Source organism: Sipha flava, unplaced genomic scaffold (assembly GCF_003268045.1).
Source record: "Sipha flava isolate LNK unplaced genomic scaffold, YSA_version1 71_pilon_pilon, whole genome shotgun sequence".
NCBI lineage: Eukaryota > Metazoa > Arthropoda > Insecta > Hemiptera > Aphididae > Sipha > Sipha flava.
The window spans coordinates 695691-715969 of NW_020273611.1; the positions used below are offsets into that span (position 1 = coordinate 695691).

At 24.4% G+C, this 20279-nt stretch overlaps 1 protein-coding gene across 3 annotated transcripts; it reads right to left on the reverse strand.

The window, feature by feature from the left end:
- Positions 1 to 1292: 1292 nt before the first annotated feature.
- LOC112692242 lies at positions 1293 to 12394 on the reverse strand. 3 transcript variants are annotated; one of them, XM_025566851.1, is made up of 7 exons: positions 12282 to 12360; positions 10750 to 10985; positions 6289 to 6427; positions 5055 to 5175; positions 4061 to 4236; positions 2534 to 2684; positions 1293 to 1469 (listed from the first exon to the last, which is right to left on the reverse strand). In XM_025566851.1, exons 3-7 carry the CDS (start codon positions 6399 to 6401, stop codon positions 1314 to 1316), a joined length of 717 nt encoding a protein of 238 aa, XP_025422636.1. In that variant the 5' UTR covers positions 6402 to 6427; positions 10750 to 10985; positions 12282 to 12360; the 3' UTR covers positions 1293 to 1313. The 3 variants fall into 3 exon arrangements, with proteins under 3 accessions (XP_025422636.1, XP_025422634.1, XP_025422637.1); XM_025566849.1 differs by lacking the exon at positions 10750 to 10985 and having other exon boundaries at positions 12282 to 12394; XM_025566852.1 differs by lacking the exons at positions 10750 to 10985; positions 12282 to 12360 and adding an exon at positions 7417 to 7438.
- Positions 12395 to 20279: the final 7885 nt, after the last annotated feature.

The window sequence follows — 20279 nt, forward strand, 5'->3', positions numbered from 1 at the left end:
TTTATGATTGAAAAAAAATAATATATGTATTTGATAATATTAATGTAAAACTTTTGATTATACTCAATAATGTCAAAATTAAATTAATTAATTCTTCAAACAATATTTATTATGATAGTCCCATAATTTAAAATAGTTAGAAACGGTTTTGAATATCACATATTTGTATTGTTTAAATTGTTTTGTTTTCATCTTACTTACTGATAATAAACTCAATATATTCAAAAATGTACACATATTTTAATTTAATGTTGTGATTATCCTATATCTATTTTTCACTTCTAGTTGAAATGTTTTTTTTCTATTACATATGATTTATTATTGAACATTTATACTCTTATTAAGAAGGTCCAATTAAAACTGAAACAAATTATAGGTTCTAATTTACTTTTTAAATATGAATAAAAATGCATTTTTTTTAAGATTCATGCTAAATAATTTAGAAATATTAAAAATCTTTTAATAATTCACTATACATTAATAATTAATACAATTGTAAGAACTATACAGAATTAAAAGTTAAAAAAATACATATGATGTATAGTACCTTTACAGGTATTATATACATAATATTATTTAGATTATATTATTTTTATTACAAAATTCAATATTTAAATACAGTTTTAAGCTCTTTAAGCTATAATTTGTGAACATATACCTATACATCAATAACTACCGAATCCTGTTTCCAATATTAAGCGGAAATATATTTACTGAAGAAATAAAAAAGAATAGAATTGTAAATTTATTTTCAACAATAATACTGTAATTTTATTATGAATAATCAGTTGTAAGTATAGAAGTCTAGAAAGTGAGTGTGTTAAATAATAATAAGCAGAATATTATTATAATTCTATAAACATAAAATATATTAATAAATATTATATTAAATATATAATTTAATATTATATTAAAAAAAAAAAAAAAAATGTAATTAGTGTTATAAATATTTTCTTTATATAATATACATTAATTATCAAATGTCATACTTAATTTGCTATGCAAAAACATTAAAAAAAAAATTTGTATGAATACTTATTCTAATTATAATAGGTATATTTGAACTGTAAAACAAATAATATTAACTAAATGTTGCATTGTTAACTTACAATATAAGGTAAATACATTATAATAAACCAACTAGTAGGAAATATTTTGTTCTATAAATATTTAATTGATATTAAAAAAAATATAAAATTTATACTTGTAATTTCAAAAAATTATAATGATAAAAAATATTACATTTTATATTATGAAATGATTATTAAATATACAAACCGTATATTTTTCATTATATTTGTAAATGCTATAAATTATTTTCCTGATTTACTTGTGGAAAAATTACATTTAACAGTTTCATCATTTGTTGGAAGCGTAGCTATTTCATCAAATCCAGTAAATCTGTCTTCATTATCAGATGGTAAATCCAATAACACTTGTACTTTTTTCACTTCTACCATCATTTTTTTCTAAAATAAGATAATGAATAAGAATAAGAATAAAATGTAAAGGTTGATTGATTTATATAGCCGAGTTTACACGGCGACAGTACTGTCATATGTTTATGCAATTCTGATATTTTGCTATTATTTAACAGAAATTAATACGACTTTATTGTATTTTGAAACTGACCTTATACTGTTATTTATTGATACATCCGCTGGTCATTAATTATTAAGGTTTCTTTAGATATTATTTGAAACCAATATGTAGGTAGGTCGTCATACTTAGTCGTATTATAATAAAAAAAATATAAAGTAGCTGAGTGTGCATCTGCAGAACCATAGCTACAAGTTGGTTGAAATTTCAACTGATAAGTAGGTAATTTTAAATTATTTAATACTTAAAATTGTACAACTAAATAAACATTTTAAAATTATAATTAGGTACCTTCTTTAGATTTACAAATAATGCTTATAGTTTTCCAAAAAAAAAAATAAATTGCAATACCTTTTATAATAAAATAACTACCTAATACGAAGATCGACTTTTAAGTATTGAGTTTAAATAATTGAATATTTATTTATTTAGAACTTTGATATTTATTAATAAAAGCAAAAATGTATATTTATTTATTAATGTTATTCATTTTAAATACAACTTAGTATTATGATTTTTTAGTCTCAAGACAAAAATAATTGTTTTAAGTTTTAATTTTCTAAATCATTAATTTATCTAATGTAGGTTCTATGTTGATATAGGTTTGTGGAAGAAAATAATATAATACGCAATACTAGATTAAAATGAACTCTAGTTTAATATAGATTATTGTAATAGAAATTATATTAATTATAATTTCAATAGTATTAACTGTGTGATTTATAACCATAACCTTCACACGCTTTGTATTTATAATTATCCCCGACATACATGTTTTCTCTCAACACCTACTTTTAAGTCACCCTTTTTAGTATTTTGGAAAAAATTTATATACTCATTGAAAATCTTATTACGAATTATACGAGTTGCTGTTTTTTTAAGAAAATTATATCAAAATATCACAAGTAATACATTTTCTGAATTGTGATTATACCTCATCGAGTTTTCCAATGTTGTGTTTAATATGTTTTCTAAACACATTTTGTAATGCTTTATCTGTGCACAAGTCAAGCCTTACTACTTCGTTAGTCATTTCTTCGAGGAACCGTTGGTATGAATCATTTGTCGTATTTTGAAAAAAATGACTAAAAAAAAATTATAAATTTTATTATATAATTATAGATAATATATACATAATTCTCCAAACAGTTTGCTTATTTATATTATAAAAATGTAGGCTACATTATTAAGTCAGTAATATAATTGACACTATTGCTATATAAATGCAGTGCTCGAATTGGGGGGGGGGTGCTCAGGGGGGCGGAGCTCCTCTACTATTTTTTTTTTTTGCGTACCCCAACTATATTTTTTCACCGGAAAGGGGGGACGCCACGTTCATCCTAATTGATGTCCAAAATAATTCTTATGTAAATTTCAATTTACGTCAGTTAGAAAATGAATATTACGATTTATAATATCAAAACTATTTTGATAATTAAAGATTATATGGTGGTTAAGATAAGGGACAACGTCTTTATTTCTGAAAAAATATAAATAGTAATGTCTGTGAATTTGGTGTATTATACTTTATACATTGTACGGTTTGTTATTAATTTTGGCGATCGACGATATCGTCATTTTAGAAAAAAAGTAAATGCTCTCACCACGACCTTAGACTAATCTTCTAAGGCCGTGGCCCGCACTAAAGAGTAAAAATGGATAAAAACTAAAACCAAATATATGATTATATTATTTGATTCACGAAACTGCTTGATTGCTTACAATTACCTATGTTAATTATTATTTTATTTTTATTTTCTATTGTAACATATAGGATCAATGGCGTAACTGGGAAAAAATTTAGGGGGGGGGCAATATAATATATTATTACCAAAACCCTGACACCCTTCCCCCTCACCAGTTAAAACATATTTTTATTGTATGTATTTTATACAGTATATTTAATTGTTTGATTTTACATAAGTCTCTTAACTCATTTTGTGGTTTAGATTAACATAAATTGTTAGTAGCAGGTACTAGGTATCAATATTGTTAAATAATACCCATAAGAGTTCATTAATAAAAGGTGCTATTTGTACTGTTGCATTATCTAGGGGGCAAAATTATACCTTAATCTCTCAAAAAATTGTCAGGAGGGGAACTTGCCCCCCCCTTGCCCCCTGCCACCTCACAATTACGCCGCTGTATAGGATGTTGGTATTGCTATCAAAATATATAATATTTGAAATTAAAATATTTTTTTAGCTGAAAAGTGGTATTCAAAATATATTTAAGGTTGGTGGAGGGGGGAAGAAGGACGAAGCCTCCCACGGGTCTGTGTCAAATAATTGCGCACATGGAACGCAGTTTTCAAATCGTTGGACTGAGCTCCCTTACTTAATTTTTCCTATTTCGAGCACTGTATAAATGTATAAATAAGTTCAGGTTGTAAATTTATTTATTAAAAAAAACATATTACGAATAAGTATTAATAATTAATAAATAATAAATATTGTAATACTCTTTTTTTTTTGACGATTTTTTCGGATGAATAGACTTTATTGTACGATCATGTCTATTTATCGTTTTGGATTCATCTTCACGGTTGCTATGATGGTCTTCGGGAGAATTTGTTCGACTGTTATTTTCAACGGAATCGAAATCAACATCATTATATGCAGATTCATAACTTAAATTCTGTAATTTATTATTAATAAAAATTTAATTTTTTTTATGAATTAAGCAGAACTAGCTGAAAATAATGTTATCCCTGTCTATTATTGAAATATTTCATCTTCTTGATAATTTATATTTTTAAATTTTGTTCTTAAAGTACAATTTAATCTTGAGTAATTAATTAGATGGTATTTATTTTATATAGTTATTATATAATATATAATATTTATCAATATTATAATATTAATTAAAATTATAATTGAAGACATTTAGAAAATTTTTATTAGATTATTAAATAAAGTAGACTAACCTACTCTTAAAAAAATATTAAGAATGACAATATTTTTTTAAAAAATATTGTGGTATTATTATATATTAAACTAAATAATTAATACCTTAATTACCTTATAAAGCATAATTTTTAAAATAATAATCTTAAAAATTATTTAAATTCAACAAATTATAAACTGTGTTAAAAATATAATTTTTTCTAACTTCTATTTATCGAAAATTGAATCACATTATATAAATAACAATATTATAATAAATCTAATGATTTACATGCTTTCAAATTGGAAATAATAACATTGGCTTTCTCCAAGGTGAGCATGACGAATACCCAGTTACTGTATCCTGTTGTACTTAAAAAAATATATTTGTACTATTACCTAGTTTAAGCTGAATATTCGAAAGATCTACTAACAATTTAAATTATAACTCTTCGTTTGATAAATTGAAGTGAAAAAGTAGGATAAAATACATAAATTTATATTTAATAAACAAAAAAAAAAAAAAAATATGTATTGAGTACATAGACTATAATAATGTAATGTATTTACTCTGTTTATGTGTTTCTTTTTACTCGACGACGGACGAGTTAACTTATTATTGTCGTATTTTTGTTTTACCGATTTTTTCGCCGTAGAACTGATGGTTGAATTACAATAATGTGGCAGAACTCTGTATAACATATAGAATAATGAAAATGAAAATTGAGTTGGTTAAAAATGTAAAATTTAGGCATGTTAAAAATAATAATAGATTGGGGTAAAATGTATATTTTTATGGGATAAAAAAAATGATGTAATAATGTTACAGTATATGTTAAGGTGATCACCTGTCCCATTTAAAACATGATTGTCCGTTTTTTGATAATCATGTCCTGTTGTCCCGACAAAATACAAACGGGAAGATTTTTATACAGTTTTTAAAAAATAGTCGCGTTTTAATCTCGTTCTTTCCATATTATTACATTATATTTGTAAAAAAGAAAAATAAATAATTTTTTTAAATGAATAAGTATAAACACTTTTAAACCTTAAATCATACTCGTAAACATGGAAATCATAAGATCAATAATTTTTACGAAAAAGTACTTTAAAAATACAACTCGTTTACAATTTTATGAATTTCATTTGAAGTATCTACCAAAAATTGTTAAATTCAATAAGTTCTTTAGAAAAGTACGAAAATTAGTGAAAAATTTAGAAAAAAAAATCAAATTTATGAATAATGAATATAGATAGCTGATAAAGTATTTTTTTAATTTATATTTAAAAAAAAAATTAATCAGTTATGATGTGTTATAATGTACCTATTGTTAAATACTTTAATTATATAAAGTAAATTATTTTATTGTTAGTAAAATGCACTCTTCTAATTTTGGAAAATAATTTATTATATTTATAGTTTTATAATTATGTTTTGAAATACAATTTTTTTTGGGGAGGAGAGAAAGTAACAAATGTCCCGTTTTTTTCTGAAAATGTTCGCCCTAGTGTAATTACATGCATATATTTTAAATATAAAATTTGACAAAATAAATAAGTAGGAATATAATGTAACATACTTTTTGCTGATAAAAAGTTGAAACAAGTCAACATCATTAAAATATAATAATGAAAATGTATCAATAAATATAATCGTTTTTTATTAAACAGTTAGCGAAAAAGCGTAGGTACCTGTTGACAACCTATTATAAATTACTAGCAATTGGCTTGAATACCAAATACACGTAAATAATTAAAAAATTTACGCTACGAATATTTGTTTTAATTAAATTTTAGTACTCACTGAAAATCACGAATATTGATAGTGTTTTTCAATAACCTTTTATTTGGACAAGCATCAGACCAACACTTTACTATAGGTTTTACATCATAAATCTTTTTAAAATGACTTCTCATAGTCAGAAACGTTGTTATATTGTCTTCTGAAAATATAAATGTTTGTATAAGTATTATAGTTCGATTCGGAATAATAAATAGATTATAAATTATATAATTCAAGAACAACCATAACATAAACGTGAGCTACGCTGAGAAGTGTATTCCCTAACCCAATTTTACGGTATTACATAACTATTAACTTCTGGACTATTTATTAGACAACCCTTCCATTTATTTTCAGATACAAAAGCATTGTTTTTAATATACTTAAAAAATGTGATTCAACAATCTTAATAATCTCCACTAGATCTTCTATTATTCAATTCAATCGATTGCGTATAGGTCGTTCATATTACCTATTACTTGCTTACGCTTATAAGCTTGAACTAAACGATTCTTCATTCTACACGGTGCATTTCATTGATTCAGTGAGCAATATTGATCGTTTGTAACAGATATAATTGAAATTTTCCTGTATTCTTAGATTTTTTAATAATGTGAATAAAATGGTTTCGATTCAATAAAAAGTCTTGTTAATTTACAATTTCATAATAAAAAGTTTTTTTTTTATATATTAAGTACAGCATTTAAAAAAAATCTTATGCTTAAAATTACAAGTGGTTAAATATTAAACTTTAACAAAATAAAAAAAATCATGAAAATACCCTACTTTTTTGTAGTAAAAAAATGCATTAAGGTTTTCAATTCGAATACCTAAAGTTTGAAAATTGAATATAAGATTTTACATATAATTTTCCTTGCAGAAAAACAAATAAATACTTTAAATTCGCAAAAAATATTTATAAGCGTTATAAAATTGAACGTTGACAAAATCGAATGGTTCAACGAACTTCTATTAAATTATAATAATTATTTAATTAAAGGCATTTTATACATATGCAATTTACATAAAATATGTAGTTTTGAATTATTTACTTAAGTTTGTTCTGTTTAAAAGCATTTAAAATTCACAATTTATATTTTAAATGGCTTTTTTTATTTCAAAAGTAAGAACATTATAAGTTCAATCTACCTTATAAAGAATTTTGGTTCTTCTACTATATCATCCATTTTCAGAAATATAAACTGATGTTTGTGTCCTCTTTCACTCAGAATCTTTTTCTGGTGAATAATGGTATATTGGTTTCAAGTTTGAAAGACTTACAGAATAATACCATTCACTCATCCTTTCCATTTCGCCCGACCATGGAGTCTTACCCAACTTAGGAGTCTTGCCTTTTTTTATTTACAATTAGTTACAAATAATAAAAACAAAAAAATTGTCCAAACAGTATAATATTTACAAAACGAAGTTTTTTTTCTAGAGTCTTACGTAACTTATTTTCTTTTGAAATTATGACGGAAACCGTACATCGGTCACACCATTGTACTGTATTATATAAATAAGAAATAATAGAAATATTCCTAATAATATTACTTGTATAACTGTTTGTGCCGGATTTTTGGTATTAAACATGATTAATAAAGTAATTATAATTATTAATATGAGTTTATCGGATTAGTGTTATTATAATTATTATAAAATTTAAATAGGTTATTAATAAATTATTTTTTTTCTCATAAAACATTGAAAAATCGAATTTTTATCTCAGCACTTTGATTTTAGTAATAGACTGGTAGTTATTTCATAACTTCATATTTTATTTCAGTTTGAACAGACAAAGTACAACGCCATTAATAAATATAACATTAGATATGACTAAGAATTGTAAATAAAAAACAAGATAAAATAAGTCGATAATTTTTATTGTTTTTTCTTTTCGTATGGTTGTCTTCTAATAGATAGCCATGCATTTATACATAGTACTTAATTCTGTTTACTTATTCTTATGTATTTTTATAAAAAGCATACATTTACACTATGGAACAGATAGACAAAAATATTATTGTAAGATAATGAAGTAAAGACATACTGGTGTAATATTTTGGTATTTCTATATAAGTTTTTCACCTCTTATATTTTATGCTGTTATAATAGTTTTTCAAAAATCATATTCATATAAGAACAAATATAAAAAAACGACACCGATGTAGGCAATATGTTTTTAGTGATAAATAAGATGATTTACTTTATATGATTATTGGAATAATTTATCGTGTATAATATTCAACAACGTATGGTGGGTCTCTGTATACAACGAACACGATGAACATATGGTATGCATTATACTATGATCATATACCTACCACCTACCTACCCTGTTATTCACGTGGAAACATTTCAAATAGGAAATAATAATAATCATGTTTCTAAAATAAATGCATATAACAGTGTGCGTATTGTACAGCCTAAGTCATACAAAAATAATCAGGGCCGGATTTAGAACAAGTGCCGACCTAGGCCCTTTTAAATATGCCGCTCCTACCCCAAGAAAAAAAAATCTTGTAATTATTTCTAATAAATTTATTTAATTTAAAAAAGATATTAGGTCAATAGTCATTATAAATAAAACAAATAATTATCAATTCTAATTCGTTGTGTGCGATGTGGATACACAATATCTCTAGCCAACTTCTATATATATTATATAGGTTTATTTTTATCGTAATTACTTTAGGAACAACTTATAATGACTTATAATAACTTATTATGTACCTAGGTAGGTATTTTATCTTTATAGCTCACATTACGAGAAAATTGATTTTGTGTTATTGACATTTTCAGTGTCATACGCCCATATATTTTACACACAAATATCTATACTATAATATTAAATATTATATAATATTAATTTACGTAGTTACATAAATGCATAAAATATTTATATGATTTTTTTTTTATTTCTTATAAAATTTGCCGCCCTAGGCCCGGGCCTCACGGGCCTAGGCATAAATACGGCCCTGAAGATAATGGTTTGTATGAATAAAAATTGGCCGAAGTAAAATATATATTTATACACTATTAGATACATATGAAATATTGTAATGAAGAATAAAGGAATTAGCTCGCATGGTGTTATTATTTGTTTTTGACGGTTGCAATGAAGTTGCGCATGTACAGGTATATACTATACACAGAAGTACAATACAGACGTTTACGGACGATAATTATACATTCTGCGTTTTTGTCATGTTTATATTGAACTGAATTTTCAATGTTAATTTATGTACATTTAGATTACTATGTATACAGTGTTCGGTATATACTAGGTATACTAAACATTGTAGATGGTATGATAATTAATCATTGATAAATTACAACGGATATCACTATATATATATATATATATTATATATAATTTTTTTTTTAGTCGTGTAGGTACTATTGTTGGATGGAATACGTATGTACACAATTTCGGTATTTTTAATTGTTACATATTATGAATTCGATTTAGTTATGACCGTGAGCGAAGTAAAGTAATTGCATAGATTATATAATAATATTGAGCTTCACCTTCAATATTCGTGTGCATATTACAAGTTAATGGAAGCGATAATATTACATATGTGCCGTGTAGAAAAACGCGTTTACACCATATATCAGTATTTCCTATACGGCAGTGCATTTTTTAAACTAGTTAACTAGACCAGTGGTACACAACCTGGAAGTCGCGATTCCTTAAGGTGTGGCCAAATTGTATTAGGTCGTCAATAATTTAACACTAAATGAAAATGTTATATTATATATATATATATATATATATATATATATATATTATAGATTTTATAAGTAATCAAATTTTGTATTTTTTTTTTCATGTTTTGGATTAGTTAAATGAAAGAAATATTAAAATTGCCGATTAAATTTACTATTTATTTAATATATATATAATCAAAGTTTTTATATACATTAAGTATATATTATACACTTAAATAATGTTGGTAGGAAGAGGTTAGAGCTTTGCACGGTCCGTTTTTTTAAAGACCGGACCGGACTGATACATTTTAACAAAGATCAAGACACTAGACCAGACTGATGAAATAAAAAATGAAACCATATTGGACCGAACCGTGTAATTTAGATAAATGATAGATACATTTATAAATAATACAATTTGCTGTAATATTATTGATATTTACTTTTTCTATCAGCATTGAGATTTATTTTAAACAATCATGTGGAGCAAACGTGAAGTACTATCATCATACTAATAATAGTATAAATTACATTGTCTATTTTAAGAAAAAAATGGTTTGTCACCCAGTGAAAATTCCTTAAAAATGAACTGCAATATGGTATTAGCTGTGTGCAAGTATAAATACTACAAATTAAAAATGTAAATGCTTCTGTGGATTTATGACTGGAGTGTGAAAAAACAAAACATTTTATGATAATTTTTATTGTGTACATTTAATTGGATACATACGAGTATTATAAAAAATAAAAAATAAATATAGGCCTGACCTGGTGTGGCTAAAAATAAAGTAAACACCGTTCGTATAGAGAAGGTTTATGAACTCTCCGTAGTATATACGCGCCACACGGACGGTTCTAACACGTTTCAAACATGTCGAGACCGGCAGTGACATGCAATCGAGGTCTTTTTTCAATTTTATTATTTTTATTTGTACTGCTATCAATTTCTCAGTTTAGGAGCTAATTTGATTGTCTGCGATCTAAAAACGTTTCCTCTCGTGTGCCTGGCAATAAAATGACCATTTGATTATGTACATACTGAAACGACATCGTTATATGTTTTGTTCGATTATTTTTAATAGTGTACTCGAACAATGGGCATTGAACTAACTAAATATTTAAGATTAGTTTACCGTATTGTAAGACATTTTTGTCAGGATATTGGCATAAAGATGACACATGTATTGAACATGAACAACAAAACAATAAAACATACGACTTTCATTTCTAAACGTACAAATATTTATCGGCCCCATTTGTTTTGATGTAGGAATTTCTACCAACAATTTTGGTGTATTTTCAAATATATCTCTAGGTTTTCATTGTATACCAATGAAATATTAAATTTCATATAAATGATAAATATTTTTGTCATTTCTATACTATTTCAGTTAAACGTAATATTTGTTAAAAAATTATGTTTAATTATAAGTTATAAAAATATTAAATATTAAGTTTGATTTAATCCTGATAATAACCTATATAATTTTACTTTGTATGCTTTGAACGAAATGAAACCTATTGGAAGATTAGTATTAGAGAAGTAAAGTTATAATGATTGGATATAAAAGTGATGAATTACCTATACATAAATACAAAATTATTTGATAAAAAAAATAATACAAAATAAAAAAAAAATAAAAATGTATAGATGGATAGACGGAAATTACATAAAACCAGTATTGCAATAACATAATCTAATAATTAAATTTTCTAAGTTACACATGTAATATAATCTAATCCAATAACCCATTTCATCACCACCGTATTGAGTTAAAGATATTATATTTTGTTTAATCCTAATCGAAGCAAATATTTATGGTTTTATTTTAGTTATTGAGTGTTGAGTCATGCGAAATATATACATATTGATTTGGCTGTTATGTGTTTTTCCCAAATCTATACCTACCAGGAGTTGTCTAACAATTGCACTTAAATCTGCAGTATATGCATACATCAACTAAAAATTGCATTTAGTTGGTGTATATAAAATAATATCTTTGATTTACCAACAATTGGTAAATCAAAGATATTATTTTATATTCACAATTACTGTGTAAAACAGGAAAACTTGTATTCAAATAATTATAGTTATTATTTATAATATATCATAAATATAATTTATCACAAACAAATTCTGTATTCTTAAAATTTTTATTTTTTATGAGTTATATGGCATTGATACTGTATAGTTTTTGTTTATAATATATACAGTAAAATAATATAGTAGCTAATAAAAAGTTTTATTTAAATAAAAACTTATTTTATGCATGTTTATAAATACACAATTATGTACTAACCTGGTATTTTAATTTTTACTGCGGACATAGATATATCGTTATTTTAACAGAACACTTACAATATTTTATAATGTTATTGTAGTAATATTTTGATAGTAAATATTTATGGTTAAATTATAATATTAGATTCTGAATTCACGTGCTATACTTTATATTTTACATTAGTCTACTTGTACTGCAAAGATTACAAAATATATATTTTTGTTTGTGTACATAAACGTATGATTATGTTACTATGACGACATTGACAGTGAAATATTCAAATAATAATCATATATTTATACACACAGTGTATTAGTAAATACATTTAAGGGTTACACGGAATTTTTTAATTAATTATAATAACAATAAATGTTTAATGTTTGTATTTTCGTTGCTTGAATATTAACAATAAATAATATAATAATAAATTTCAGTTTCATTTAGTATTTATCACTTTTTTTAAAAAAAATTAATTGTGCATTTATTTTTATTCATATTATTTTCTAATAAGTGATTAATAATAATAATAATAATTTGTAATGATTACTAATTATATAGCATGATTTACAATAGATAATAATAATTTGTGACACATAATAAGTATACAACGTCTTTTATAAATGGGCATTCGTATATTGACTATTTTTCAGGTGTAAACATAGGCGCAACTGTGGGGAGGGCTTGGGTGTGCTTAGCACCCTCATTTTCGAAATTAGCACCCCCAAATGTGTTTATATTAATTTACATTAAAATACTCATTACTCATTATGTATAGAAAAACAATAATTTTTGAGTTTTTTTGTATAAATATACACATTTTTATACAATACGAAAATATTTCGCAATACGAAAAAAAAATATCTTTGCTATAGGGTAAAAGTTTCAAGTTTCTAGCCACATTACTTTTGGAGTTATGACTAAATAAGTAAAATTTGACATATGAAAGTCTTATTTACAGCGTATTTTTACCATTTCAGGACAGTTTTTTTTCTCACGTCTAGAAAAACTATTAAGATTTAAAAAAATGACCTATCTAAAGTACCACCGCATGCCAATTTAAAATATAAAAAAAGTCCTAGAAAAAATTTTTGGACCTATATTTCTATTTGAAAAAGAGTTAAATAAATAAAATACAAACATCATTATAAAACCAAAATATCATTGGCTTCAGTCAGAATCTAAAAATGATCATGTGATAAAACATTTGTGTTTACAGACAGGTTATTCGTTATACGCACAATAAAAATATTAAATCAAAGTGAACAATTTAAATTTAAAAGTATTCATATATTTACCAAATATTTTAGTAACTATTGAATTGTACGGTTTGCGGGTATTTATAATCATTAAGGAACATGAAAAAGATAGAAGGTCTACAGCACCCCCAATTTTTTCATTGAAATTGCGCCCCTGGGTGTAAGCTATGAATAATTAGAATATAAGAGTGTTCTGTGGTATGATTAATAAGAGGGGTATTCTATTCAATCCCAATTACCTATCTATACTTTTTATAACAACACGCCACCGCCTGTCTATGCGCACGATTTGTTGTAGGCAGTACGTTATTGAACCAATTGATTTATTTAAAAGTATTAAAGAATTATGTTTATAAAGAATACATATAATACAATAATTAAATTATATGAAGAAAAATAATAAATTATGGTGATCGGGTAAAATGGTTGGTTTATTATTATTATTTTTTAACGTAACATTGAATGTAACATTGATTTGAAGTTAATGTATCATTAACACTCTAAAAATGACAAATTATTTGAATTGTTACAAATTGAATTTCTAAACGTTTGCATTTGCATCAATAATCAATAATTATGACATTATATTTACATTGTCAATGGTTTATATATAATATGTTCAATATGATGTACTTAATTGTAATTGCACTTGTATATATTGTCTTCATAAGATCGTGTTTTAAAAAATTTTGTTGTGTAGACCAGCGATTCTCAAACTGTGCTCCGCGGAACCCTAGGTTAGGTATTTAATATGTAATTAAGTTTTAAGGGTGGATTTATATTGTTCGTGAAAATCCCATTGATTAGGTAACAGACATTTTATGTTTTGCTGTATAGAAATAATACTTATACCCACACCGTATGCGGTAGGTTGGTTTATGCACTCGCATACGAAGTTATTCCAAGGTTTTTTCTTGGTCTAACACGCAGTGTGTGTATACAATCACTTAACAATAGAAACCATTTAGTGAGGGTGGAAATATTTCGCCTTCAGTTATTTAGTTAAAAAAACCAAAATTTCAACCCATACATTCATAAAATATGTTCATTACCACAAATAAGAGGGTTTTTTTCTAAATAATATTATGAAAAACAAAAATTAATCGACCATTATGAAAGAGTTAATAGTAAAATGTTTAAAATCAAACTTAGTTAGTTCACGACATAAAAACAATGTTAACCTATGAGTCAAAATGTGTAAAAATTATATAAAGTGCCGATACGAGGATATATTATGTCCGTACTCATTTAGCCGAGAAGTTAATTTTTTTGTTTAAATTGAATGTAGTAGTAAGTAAATACATTAAAAAATAATCAAAATTTAAAATTAACATTAAAATTACAGACTTAGAAATATTAAATATCCAAAATAACGTTTATATTAATTCAGTTTTAGAAGTTATACATACACAATGAAATAAAGAAAAATAATTTATATAATATTTTAAATGAACAAATAAATTTTAAAAATAATATCTTACATCAATATAGTTTAGATAATAATAAATTTCAAAGTAAAATCATAAATAAGTAATAATAAAAGTATTTATATTTTGTAACATATATATTATGTATAATAAGAACTAATTTTAAATAATCTCTCTTATTAAAAAATAATATCAAAAAATATGTAAAAACACTAATTTTTCTCAATGTATTTCTTCCTTTATTTTTTCATATTCAGTTTCAATTTTATTTTTCATATTTAGTCACAATTTTATTAACTTTGTATCTGGCCATGGATTTTTAATTCAAAATTGGTCGTACTTTACAAATATAATAATACCTACTCCCGACTAAGATTTTATTTTATTTATTTATTTCTATATATAAAATATTTGTTTATTTATTTATATATAAAAATAAATACGTTACATCTAGGTTATGTTGAAGGGTTTTTTGTTTTTAGTTTTTAATACTACTAAATGTAAGTACAATGATTAATCTTGTTGTACTTGTTTGGTATTTAGCTTAAATTTCAGATTTTTGTAGGTTTTCAACTTTATCCTTAACTTTATTTCATAAAATACATGCACACACCCACAACAATTTAGCTAAAGTAATTTCAGAAAAGCTCCTCAATATCAAATATAAAAATTAAATCATTAATATGTAAGAGTAAGTTGTTATTAGGTATATAACAAGTATTCATTAATTACAATAAGTGTTTTTTTTAATCTACGTTTTTAATTTAACTCACGATCTTCGTACTATAATATTTACACTCTTTTATCTTTCCGGTGTCTCTACATAAGTTTTTCTCAGTGACGTCCAGTAAATAATTTTTGATATTAATAAAAATAAATAAAATATACCAACTTATGGTAGGTTTATAAACTATGTATGTGTAATCACTTTATCTACTTAATATATTTGTATAATTCTGACTTACGTATTTTGAGAAAAACAATGAAATAATGATGAAGCATAGTTTTATATTAATTTTTATAGTTTTATCATAAATTAACATTTTTCCAGAATATATTAAAAAATTTAAATATAGTTTAAAAACTATTGTTAAAATTAAAAATAGTTAGTTAAATTTATTCACTACCGCAATTTAGAAATAAATTAAACTTTTACGAGTCGGCAAAGAACTTGCGAATATACTTATTATTTCTTATATTTGACGGTTGACAATAATGTGTAATCATCCGTCTTAGTTATAAAGTGATATGGAAAAATGGATTCTTAGTAATAATATGGCTTTTGAAGGGATAATAATCACCCGATCCGATTATAATGTTTAAACATTTTATAACAACGGACGTATAGTTTTAAGTATAAATGCATATTGTAGAACTTCATCCGGTAAATGGATTTATTATTACTTAAGTAGTTACATACGTAGTAAATGTGTAAAGCCATTTATTTTAAAAGTAATTTTTAATTTTTTATCGCTATAATTTAATTTTCAAAGTGTGCAAGCTACCACTGTAATTATTTATTAAGTACAGTTTTTTTTTCGATATAGAAGTACTTAATTATTATTTTTAACTTTTTGAATCATATAAAATAATATTATGTTTAGTTCGTATTTTAGTAATAAATAAATTATATCAAAAATACGACACAAGGATTCTAGGATTTTAATTTGATTTGGGTGAACCAAAATAAAGATTACCAGGGTTGGTAAACATTTGTAGGTCTTATATAGTCTCAGGTACTTAAAGAGTTTCTCGTTACATAATGATTACTCGTTAATTGATAAACACTTGCGTTCGGTATATTCATGATTTCTAAAAAAACTAGCTCAAATACTAAGATTGTTTTTACTAAATTATAAACGTACAGTCCTGTTTATTATTATCCTGTTTAGTTTACCTACAGATCCGTAATGAAAACAAAATCGTAAGTTTTTTAATCAACCTGTATACAACTAAAGTACCATTTTTCTGTACAAATAACATTACTCTCATTTTTTTTTTTTTTTATAGTACGTTTTTCTTAATTTTCTTAATGCTTATTGAACTATGGATATTACTTTAACCTTGGATTAAGAAATTATTCAGCTATATAGTATACCTTATGTAATAAATTATTCAATTATCATTTTTTGTATCGCATTTTATCCATACTTACAAAGGAATAGGTATATCCTTTTCGTTGAATTTGTATAATGAGACATTAAAATTAAGCGACTTATACATAGATTTGCGAGTGTTTACAATAAGCTCCATGGAAAATATATTTTGAAAAAAGCGTTTATATTTCACTTTCAAAGTTTTAAATAACATAAATTATAAAAATTAAATACATATTTTTAAAAATAGACATAAAAAAACTAGATTAGAAAAGATAGAAGCGCTAATTTGTTTGAGATCTGGATAGATGCTTGACATACAAGTATTAAGTCTAGGTTATAAATGAATACCACACAAAAAATGTGCATAATATACCGACTATATACGGATGTAATATTGTTTATAAATATATTGTAGGCATACGTATATTGCAAGTATCGCGTAGTTTATTTTATAGGTACACTCGACGGCGCCGTAATAAAGACCTTCATTAAATCGATTGCTCTACTACGTATATTGTATACACTTGTATGCTGTATTTTACTTGAGTACAGCATATTATTATTATACCGCATGCAATGGTGTCGGAGTATAATATTTCAATAACACTAAGCTAAATACTCTAAGGTCTCAATCAATAACTAAAACAATAGCGGTTTTAATTTTCTTACAATTTCACAGTAGTACACCTACCAAATGTTATGTATGGTGAGCTTGAAAATATTACCAACTATTATTATTTTACTTATTGCCACGATTTGTCACTAAACTATTATTTGTTATTGTGATTTTCTTGTATTTTATCTATTTTATCTATTTTATCTGTTGGCTATAAATTATATACTAGGTAGTTGACATTATTAGTTTTTAATATAAGGCGATTTAAGAAAAACTATTTTGTTTATATTTATAATAATTTAACGTAGCTAAGTTAAGACCTAAGACTTTTATATTTATTGATACTTAAAAAAAGTAAAGTATTAAAGTATTTTCAAATTTATATTTATTAATGTAGGAGTACTTCTAATAACTATACTAAGTAGTTGTACTTTATCTAATTATTTTCTCGTATATGTATACCACGCAATTAATATTTATATACATACAATGTTATTGATTACACTTTGAATTTCTTTATAAAACTTGCCTTGACTTATGTTAATTAAAAACGAAGCTAATAGTTAGTAATTATAGTAAGAAATATTTTTATTTTTTTTTTAATCATCCATAATATCTGCCTAAATAAAATAATATTTAGTGATGTATCATTGTTTTTTTATCAAAATTTCAGTTGCCACTACCATTTAATGATCAATTGATAAAAAATATGTATGATATTGTAATTATATTAATATACTTTTCACTGCTTCCTGTTCATCATCATGATAGCTCACATAGCTTAACCAACAATAACCAAAGACGTTTACTCATATCTATTGTGGGCAAAAAAATTCAATAAATGAAAAAATATTTAATTTTTTTTTTTTAAATAAAGTAAGAAGTAAACGTATAACAATACACCGCAATATACAACCTAAATAAGAATGTATAACTTTATTTTCATTTCTCTCGTTATCATTTCAAAAGTTCATTATATTTGTATTGTTAATTAATTTTTGAGTTTCTTACATTTTATTTAAATGTTGTGATTCATTGGTAAAAATTTCAGATTTATGGAATTAGAATTCAAATTTCAGGTTATTAAATTATAATCAGAGTGTTACATTTTTATTATAAAACCTAAACTTTCATTATACGCTAACTAATCTATTAAACACCTAGTTAATTTATTCTAGTTCCAATCCAATATATAAAACCATCCTAATTTTAAAATTTGTCATTAATATTTAAAAAATTATATAAAGTTAATAAAATAACTGAATTATATATTATGTAATTAAGATATTTATTGTTGTTAGTTTATTTATTGTTAATTTGTTGTTAGTTTATTTATTGTTAATTTGTTGTTAGTTTAGGATTTTTGGATTTTTGGATTTTCGGATTTCAGAATTCAAATTTTCGTATTTCGGATTTTAGAATCCGGTTTTTCAGATTTTTGGATTTTAGAATCCAAAATTTAAATTTACAATAAAATCCGGATTTTGAGTTTGGAATTCCTAAAATCCGGATTTTCACACTTTCGCAAATCTGAATTTTTCCCATCGCTAATACAAATACATGTAAAATAATATAGGTACATGTTTTATCCAACATTTAAACTTCAAAAGTTCAATGTAACTCTGAATTTGGTACAATAATTAACATTATCGAGATAGATAAAATAATAAATTGACGGATATGGTGCTCCTTTGAGTTGTAAGTTTTTTTCAAGTTGAAAGCAAACGATTGCAGTGAAGTCTAGTGGCTGCGTCCACGTAAATCTAAAATTCTAACATCAGTATGGCGTATTTGTGTATCATAAAATCGACGATGATGATATTATAATTTTTTCTTTTTTATTTATATTCAGGAACTGGATAGCAATGACACAATTATTGTCTTTATATATTTCACACAGGTCACCGACCTTGGTACTAATAACACCGTAACCTAAAATATTTTAGCAAATTATAGCCAATTATTAATAAGTATTGTAACATGCAATTTTAAGTATAAATTCGTTCAACGAGTACACGGTTAAAAATAAGTAAATGGTGGCACAAAAATATAGAAATAAAAATAAATATGTTTGGTCGCTAAGATAAATAATCCTACAAGAATGATTGAGGAAAATACATTAGTCATCCGACGGTTGATGTTTGAAAATTCAATAGCAAAATAATTTGTAAATTGTAACTAAAAATTAAATATGAATTAATTATTTAAAACAATATATTTTTATATACACACATAATAAATATATTTAACAAGCTAATGATTAGATTCAGGACTTTTAAATCATCTTGTCGCACTTGAATATTATTGTTACCTCTAAATTCCAAGCGGAGTAATAAATATGTATTTTTAAAACATGATATTTTTGTCTATTCAAATGATTTTGAGTATTACATATTACATTTAAATGTTTGTTCAATCAATGAACATAAAATCTTTCAAAACTGAATATAAAATGTTAAACAATGTTGAACTTCTTTTGAGATTTTTCTGTTCTATTTTTTTTTACTCTTTTGAGTTTCAAAGCGCATGATGAACAATTTATCAAGAATCTATTAGAATAGAAACAAATCGTGGATCTATAACGTTTTAAAGTTTGGGGAAGCTTAACTATTCGACTG